This window comes from Gavialis gangeticus, unplaced genomic scaffold (assembly GCF_001723915.1).
Source record: "Gavialis gangeticus isolate Ggan-Ray unplaced genomic scaffold, GavGan_comp1, whole genome shotgun sequence".
NCBI classification, from domain to species: Eukaryota; Metazoa; Chordata; order Crocodylia; family Gavialidae; genus Gavialis; species Gavialis gangeticus.
This window is the reverse complement of record NW_017728996.1, coordinates 46,210,362-46,219,463: the sequence shown is the minus strand read 5'-3', so window position 1 is coordinate 46,219,463 and position 9,102 is coordinate 46,210,362. Positions and strand designations below refer to the sequence as shown.

Sequence of the window (9,102 nt, the reverse complement as noted above, 5' to 3'; positions counted from 1 at the left end):
TGTTGCATAGAGGGGGAGGATCACCTCCTTGGACCTGCTTGTGATGCATCTGTGGATGCATGACAAAGTGTGGTTAGCCATACTGACCGTGTCCTCACATTGGCGGCCCATGTTCATCTTGGAATCAGTAATGACTCCAAGATCCCTTTCTGCCTCTGCTGACAAGAAGGGAGTTCCCCAGCCTGTAGGTATGGTGCTGGTTCTTTCTCCCTAGGTACAGTACCTTGCACCTGTCAGTACTGAATCCCATCCTAGTCTCATCTGCCCACCCCTGTAACCTGTCCAGATCTAGTTGTAGCCTGTCCCTCCCTTCTAGCGTGCCCACCTCTCCTCACGTCTTAGTGTCATCCATGAATTTGAACAAGGTGATTTTTACCCCTTCATCCAAGTCGCTGATAAAGATATTGAAAAGTATGGGCCCAAGGACCGAGCCCTGGGGGATCCCACTGCCCATATCCCTCCAGGTCAAAAATGACCTGTCCACCACCACTCTCTGGGTGCAGTCCTCTAGCCAATTTGTGACCCATCTGACTGTGTAGACATCAATGCCTCAGTCCCCGAGTTTTTTAATGAGAATGGGGTGAGAGATGGTGTCAAAGGCCTTCCTAAAGTCCAGAAAGACTACGTCCACTGCAACACCTGTGTCCAAGGATTTTGTGACCTGATTGTAAAAGGCAACCAGGTTGGTCTGACAGGACCTGCCCCTAATGAACCCATGTTGGTTTCGCCTGAGCATAATCTCTCCTACTGGTCCCTTGCAGATGTGCTCCTGGATAATTTTCTCAAAGTGCTTCCCCAGGACCAAGGTAAGACTAATGGGCCTATAGTTACCTGGGTCCTTCTTCCTCCCTTTTTTGAAAATGGGGACCACACTGGCCCTTTTCCAGTCCCCTGCCACCTGGCCAGAGCACCACAAGTGCTCGTAAAGCCGTGCCAGGGGCCCCACAATGAGCCCTGCCAATTCCCGCAGCACCCTGGGGTGGAAATCATCTGGACCTGCTGATTTGAACTTGTCCAGCCCCGCCAGAAGTTCCCTAATTAGGTCCTCCCTGACCCTAGGCCTGGCGGTGCCTCTCCTGAGTCCATCTGGAATTCCAGTTGGGGGGAGAGGGGAGATGTCTCGGTCCCTGCTCAGAAAAACAGAGGCAAAGAATTTGTTAAAGAGGTTAGCTGTTTCATCTGGTGCAACCACCAGATTTCCAAGCGTGTCCTGCAGGGGCCCCAGATTACCCAGTGCTTTCTTTTTACTCCCTATGTATTTAAAAAAAGACTTATTTAACCCCAGCACTTTTTCCTGCCCAGAGCAGTAGGTTGGAATGATGATCTACAAGGTCCCTTCTGACCCTAGAAATCTATGAAATCTATGATTGGAATCTCATCTTTTCACTTAAATTTCATAATTTCTTGACTTTCCTTTAAATTATTGTGTCTGGGTGCTAGTTGCAGCCCCACCCCTATTTAACCAGTTTGGATTTGGATGAATGTATACTAAACCTCATAACTTACCTCCTGAGTTTTCTTATAAAGGGACAGCTTGCTCTTTTGCACACGATCCATTGCAGACTCGTACTGTAAGAAACACACGGGACTAAGTATTTCTCCTTTTTTTAGTGGCAGGATGAGAAGAATTGTTGAAGCATGTCTAAGAGTACACGGCCATAGGGAAAATGACTTGGAGTTGCTTTTGTAACTGACACACTTCTAAATCACACAGAGCACATTAGCGTGGCCAACACACAAGGAACAATTCCCTAGAACAATTCTGCTTCAGTGGCATCCATTAATAGCTAAAAGAATGTGGGTCTTTAGTTTATCTCTCTCGTTCTTTTCTTTTCTTTTTTTTTTTAAATGAAATTTAAGTAGCACAACACACACTCTCCCTGTCCATTAGCTGTGCTCAAAGAATTCACTTGTATAAGCACAACTGCTGGAAATGGATCTGGAGCTGTGGCTGGGTTTGTGTAGGCCAGTGGCTCTCAACCAGAGTGCCATAGCACTCTGCAGTGCCATGCAATCTTTTTAAAGGGTGCTGCAGGGTGCTATGTAATATTAGTACTGTTAGGTTTACAAACACCTGCACATGATTCATTAGATAAACCCAGAGATAGCAAATATGAATCCATAGTGTCAAAAACCTGCTGTGGTTTTTCTGAGTTCTCTGCAACAGAAGAACTGCTCTAGTATTTTTCCCATCACCAAAAAAAGAGTGGAAGCTAAGAGCTGACATTTTCGGGGGGGGCGGTGCTGGACTCTAACAAGGGCTGCCGTCAATTTAAAAAAGGTTGAGAACCACTGGTGGAGGCAAACTTGTGTTGCACCTTGCTGAGTTTTGGGCTTGAATAATTCCTTTCAGATTAATAAGGTATCACTTCATCTCTGCCAAATGATTATGTGCTTCCATGCACATCACTTTCTTAGCTTAAAAAGACATTGTTACATGCTTTCTTTGAAATTTAGGTTGGTTGATAACTCCCAGCTGGAAGCTTAAGTGCGATGCTTTGCTATCAGGCAGGCAGATCTCTCTCACCCTTCCCCCATGACAGTCTTATTTTCAGAATATGAAATCTCAGTGTATATAATGCCATCTCTCCTCACATTCCTTGGCTTCTGTACTGATCTCATCAGTGATATCAGAAGAATGCAGGGATAAGGGTTTCCTCACTGGGGAAGGGAATCTAATCCTGCAGTCTTTGAACTGCCTCTCCTAGGTGCCAGCAGGGCCAAATGATGCAGTCCTGACTGCTGCTGCGGAGCCAGTCTAAATACAAATCACTGCACTTTGGGAGATCACTAGAAATGCTGGCACCAGCTCCTAGCATGAGTTTCTCAGCAGCCACGTGGGTGACTGAAAGAAAAACCTGCAGTGCATATTTAGAATTCAGGCAAGTTCTTTTCCTCTTCCCAGTCTCTTTTTTAAATGTTTCTTTTGAATTGTGGGCTAAAGGCTTGAAATACAGATTAACTCTTTTTAAAAAGCTACTTGCAGGATTCCTGTTAGTCAAATGAGTGAGGAGGGTGCTGCAAAATACTGATGAACTAAACAAGGAGCTGTGCTAAATTGAATGGGTTTTATGAGGCAGAAGTGGGTCTTGAAAGCTGGGCAGCAGTTTTGTTGGGAGTGGGGCTGGGCTGATGCTAACCTGCTCCCCAGTTTCAGGGTGCCTCACTTTTCTGTGTTCCTCTGTCATGGACTACAGAATGGAAGAAGGTACACTTGGCATTACCTGAATTTCTTTCCCCTTCTTTTAAAGAAAGTGGGATTTGGAAATTTGGTGTGGCTGCTACAAACAGCTGTTGTTTTCCAGGACTGGGTGGCCATCCCTTTTATTTACTCCTAAATTGAACCACGAAGTGAGTGTATCTACGTGAGATGCTATGGCAACATTGGAAATGACCCATGTGCCACCGAGACTGCTAGAACCAACTGCACAGTGGAGCACATGGGTAGACATGCCCAGGGTATAAGAATTACCACAGCTGCCTCCATCAGCAAATTCCTTGCTCAAAGGATCCTGAATCTGAGAGGACTAAAGGAGAAGAGAGCTTGCATGAACGTGTTTGTATTGTTTATATAGTAATAATTTGATAAATACCATTTATTAAAGGTATTTCTACTGTGTGCCTCATCCTACTATCTAGGCAATGAATTCAATACAAGGTTTACAATTTTACTGTTGCTTTAATTTCTGTGTATTTAGTATTTCTGTAAAATATTATTGAGGCAAACCACATAGCAAGGATTAAAAAAGAAGGATTAAATACTTACAGGAATAAGAATAGCATCTGCAGTTATTCTAGGTAGAGAGTAAAAGTAACAAAGGCTCTCTGTTTTCAGAGTTCAGGACATAATCACCAGCTGGGATCAGACAGAGATCTTCCCCCTTAGTACAGCACTGCAGAGTTAGCTAGGAGCACTGGGAGGTGTTTTATCATCCTCTGGAGCATCCAGAGCCCCACTGCTGCAGACAGGGTACTACACCATTGGTTTGATTTGGTATGAAGGTTCTCGTGGTTCCTCACCTTTTTTCTTTGCTCCTTCTGTCTTTCTCTGAACTCCTCTATTCTTTTCAGTTCATCCCTCAGCATTACTGCCAGCTGAATATGTGAGTTTCCAACATTTTCAATTTCTAAGATAGATCAGAATTGATAGTCAGCGGAGAGGCCTTTAATAAGTAAAAGGTCAAACCTTTTCAGCAGGATACACACTGGAAGGCAGCAGGAATTAATGATTTGCCATGGCAAATTGGGCTGATGAAAAAATAAAAAGCAGCAAAACATAATGCAATCCAATCCCAACAAACAAGGTAGTTAATGGTAGAAAATTTCATCCTGGATGAATCGGGGGGCAATTTTCTCATGATTTCAATTACCTCCCTTTCAATACACAGCATGTTTGTTTGTGTGATTTTGCTTTAGGGTTATCCCTGGAATTTTACTCTGTTCACATGTCCATGGTCTTGTGGTGGGTTTGCTCATCATCTACCCAGATTATGATCCTATAAATGCCTTTACAGGACCCTTCCTACTACTCTTGATGAGACCTGCAACATACATGTGCCAGAGCAACTGTTACTTGTAATGCAGCCTAAGAGCATGCTTTGTAGGTGCTTGAAAATAGGGACATAAGATGGGAAGAGGCCTCCTGGGCCATTGAGTTCAGTGCCCTGTGTCCGTGGTTAACCACTTACCTGATTTTCCCAAAGTCACCACACCAACCCCTCACACACAGGTACAAAACCAGAAATACCACCCACACCCAACGCCATGCCATAAGTAAAAGCAAGGGAGTGCCATTGTCCTGACACTGCAGTGATGGAGAAATAGCTGGTTACCAAATGCTTTTAGTTGCCCTGTGTTTCACTCCTTCATAGTCCCATTTGCAGACAGTTCATGTTTTTACAGATCTCTCTTCCCCCTCTTTCTCTCTACTTACAACTTCCATCCTTATCCATATAATGATCATCTTCCCACCAACCACACTGTTTACTGTTAGTCTTTCTCTGTTGCATGTCTTCCAGCGTGGAGACCTTAGGGACCTGATCTGAGGACCGTTTAAAGGCTCTCACTTTAGTTTCTTAGAGATTCAGGAAAAGGAGGGGAGAAGTAGGCTGTATACAACAGCATGGGGAATCAGAAAGAGAAATGCAGCACAGCCAGGCTTACCCTACTAGTGGTTTACAATGTTTGCATTCTGCGCCTTTGGGAGTTGAATTTTATGTGAAGTTGAGGAAGCGGGAGGATGGCTTCTGCTTGGATTATCTATCACCACCATGTTACCCACAGGGGATTAGAGCAGCAGAAGCTATAAATAAAGGGAAGTAAGCCTCTTGGAGTGGAAAGCCCCTGCCCCAGTGGGGAAGGAATGTATGAGATTTCTGTCCGCTTCAATGTCTGCTTGGCCCTTTAAATAAGCAAGGAGTAAAAGGATTTTAAAAAAGAGTGGGGAGGGGGAAAAAAGGAAGATATAAATACTTACCTTGTTTTAGGACCTCAAATGCTGCCTTCAGTGTGCTGAGGGGAGAGAAAATACCAAACATGCACTTATATTAATATGTTTCCTCAGGACAAATTAAATCTAAAGGAAAAAATTCTGCCACCAAAACTTTCCCTTCAAAGAACCACACAAAATAAAATCCTTGACAGTCTTTTTACAGAGACTGACCATACTAAAAGGGAAGATCACATTTCTCTGTTATAATTAGGAAGAGCAATAAATGCTTTATGAAGCAGGGAATTAGAAACTCCTCTGTTTGAACTACGCTATGCTCCTTAATCCCTAGCTACTATGCACGTTAGCATAAATGTCTCTGTGGTAGCATTTTGGGATGAACACACAGAAAACGTCAAATGGCAAAGATGGGCAAGCCTGACCTAGTCAGAGCTGAATACTGGACTTGCATATTGTGTTTCCTCCCTAGTTATCTTCACAGCAGAGGCTGCAACTGGGCAACATAACACTACCTCCTTCCTGCACTTCTGCAGCACCCCCGTGTGGTACCAGCTCAACATTGTGTAAAGACTCCAGCGCAAGATTTTTTTCAAAGTGCTTTTCAGAACTACATAGAGGCCTGCCTGGAGATCTGGACCCTGCAGGTAGGCAGTGCTTGTTCACAGCCATATAATGTATGGATGAGCCATATTCAGTGACCTGTTTTTCAGTACTGGGTCACGGAGACTGGCAGGGCAAAATGGTCTGCTGATCAATTTGAGAACGGTCAGATTGAACCAGCCCAGGGAGAGAGAGAGAGAGAGTTTTATAATGTGGCTTTACAGAAAGCTATTAAAAAGCAGTAATATATTGTCTGTTGTCCTGGGATAAATGAATAATAAATCCTCTGTCACCTGAACAGGGGACAAGCTACAAATGTTTTAAGGAAGCAGCAGAATGACCAGCAGAGAGACAGCTAGAGTAAATCAAGTGAGAGATGATGACATGGGCATGTTAAGCACTCTCCTCCTCACCACCATGTTGCAGTGTTGCATCTCCATTGCACCCAGGTCCAGGGAACCTGTTCATCAGTTTCTTTACCCAGAGGGGTATTGAATTTTGTAACTTGCACCAAATTTAGAAAGTAAATTTTCTGGAGCAGAGACTATGCTACCTCCTAAAGGTCTGTACTGGGGCTTTATGAAGGGAGGCACTGATGTGGCATAGGTGAAAAACTCACGAGAGGATAAGGAATACTCAGAAAAACCCATTAATTGGTTTATTGTAAAACCTGGAGCTTCCAGTGCCAAAAGCATGAGGTGTGGCCACCTAGAGATTGAGGAGATGGATGTGGCTGTACTAACCCGTAGGTGACTGGCGTGGGGAAACCCTACACAGCTTTGGCCACTCAAGAAGGCCTGAGAAACATGGAAGAACCCACTTTCTCCACAGTATTTTGGGGACAGGCTCACTCCTAGGAAAGCCTGATGGCAGCCTGGGTTTCCAAAGAGTGAGCCTGTTTACAACCCATTCTCAATTCTCTGTACCCTCTCTGGTGCTTCCTTCTTCCCTGTCCAATACTAACACTTATTGTGAGATTTCTGGCTGCTTTCTCTTTGGCTGAGACTTGGAGCATTGTTTCAAAGCTTTAAAAATATCCCAGGAAAGGCCTTCATATCAGATTTAAAGATCTGGCTTCTGCCTAGCTGTGATCAAGTCTTACATTTGAGGGTGGAAAAATACTATAGTGTGCAATCTAGGCAGAGCTAGTGGTGGGTTAGCCAAGTGACAGCTTGCTACCCCTCAAGTCATCACCTCAAGCGGACTTAGCAACAACAGCCTAGACCCTAGAGCTTACAACCCACCAGTTATGTGCTGATGCAATGATTTGCACTTAGTCACAAGGGCAAAAATGATTTCTAGATACTTTACGTACTGTGGCCCTTAAATTCTGTAACTGGGCATGAAGTAATGTGATTACATGGGAAGACTTCTTCAGGACCCTATGGAGCAAAAAATATTATGGGAGATGGAAAATAACATGTAAGATCTGAAGACTATCATGAACATCTCCTTGGGCACATCCAGGCAAGCGCGCACGTGCCTCTTGCATCATCCTAAACCAGTTTGAGACACTGCAAGAGGCATGCTGGGAACAAAAAAATGTTCCCCATGCTGCATATTTGCAATGCAGGGTCAAAATGTGATACCTGGAGATCAACTATGTAATTGATAAGTGTGGTGCTGATTTCTTTACAGAAGATGTTCATACAACACAAATTGACCTTTTATTTTGTGTCTGTTGTAAAGGTGGGGAACAGCATTACCAAACTTATTGGAAGAAAACAAATATTTAAATAATACATAGAACTGTGAACCACAAAGATGATTACAGGATACTAAGAGTTGTTAAGGCTGTTTGCATAGTCTGTTGATCTCCTATTCCCAGAGTTTTTCCTGGACCCTGAAGTATCTGTGTGCCAGGCATAGTTAAATTGCTGTATTAGATACTGAAGAAAGATGCATTCTTAGTACAAGCATTTAAAATAGTTTTCTTTAATTTTCTTTTTTAAACATAAGTTTGTATAATTCCTCTCTTATGGGCCCACCAGAAATAGTAAATACAAACTTTGTAGGAGGTGAGGGAGGACAGAAAGGTCAAATTCTAGGCTAGGGAACCTTCAAGTATTCCTTTAAACACTTCAGCACTCCAGTATATACCACGTCAGCTTCAGATGCCACCCATAAACCACCTTTTAAAGGTCTGATTCCAAAACACCAGGGTGCAGCAGCAAAGGGGTTATGGAAAGAATCCCATTTGACAGATGTAGATGAGATGTTTGTAATTTAATTTTGCTGATACTCTTGAATACATGGCAACTAAATGAAAGCTCTCATTTCAGAGCTCCTCTCTACGTGGGTACGATTTCCTATTGAGAGTCGTCATTTCTTTTTTCTGATGCCATGGGGGTGGGAATGCCTCTGCTTTGGGCCATTTTAACAAAATTCTTTGTCCCTAAAGCCACGTTTTTATGATGAAACATGTGCTGCATGGGGCTCTGTGGATACAATGGATCTTTCAGTTTCATGGCCAAACTGAAAATCCAAAAAATTAGTTTGGGGTCAACCAATACTTCACTATTTGGCAAATTTAGCAATGCTATTCATGAAAAAACCCACATTGCTCAGCATTAGTGTGTCTGTTTCAAATTTAGGGGATTATTTAAACTAAACAAATTGGTTAAAGACAAAACACCAGCATTAAATGTTAACCTCCCCACAGTCAGTCTGCTTGCTAATATCCTTATGGAATGGGAATGGAGAGAATTGTATTGTTCATGTTTAAAGCTCTTCCATTCTCCCCAGCCCTAGTCAGGCTTGGATTTAAAGACCTTGATGTTAAAGGAACTTCTGGGAGATAAACAGACCAAACATGGGGCTGGAGTAAGGAATAAAGCTAAAAGATTTATGCAGGTCTTTTATTAAACCATTTTCCAATTTTCCTCTTGATTGATGGTTTCCAAGAACATTTTTTTCTTAAGCTCCTTGCATTCACAGATCAGATACTGTGAGTGTATGTGTTTGTATACTGAGAAACAGGGGAAGCAGACAGTGAAACACAGTGCTGCCAAATGTTGGTAATTCATTGACCCAATAATGAAAGTCTCCCTCAA

At 43.1% G+C, this 9,102-nt stretch overlaps 1 protein-coding gene across 2 annotated transcripts in view; it reads right to left on the bottom strand.

Moving 5' to 3' along the window:
• PSTPIP1 (proline-serine-threonine phosphatase interacting protein 1) overlaps positions 1-9,102 on the bottom strand; it is a 124,484-nt gene that overhangs the window by 43,438 nt on the left and 71,944 nt on the right. For both annotated transcript variants that reach the window (XM_019504428.1, XM_019504426.1), the window contains exons 4-6: positions 5,477-5,511; positions 4,021-4,127; positions 1,507-1,569 (exon numbers count right to left, since the gene is read on the bottom strand). In XM_019504428.1, the coding sequence (XP_019359973.1) occupies positions 1,507-1,569; positions 4,021-4,127; positions 5,477-5,511 (205 nt within the window). The remainder of the gene's footprint in view (positions 1-1,506; positions 1,570-4,020; positions 4,128-5,476; positions 5,512-9,102) is intronic.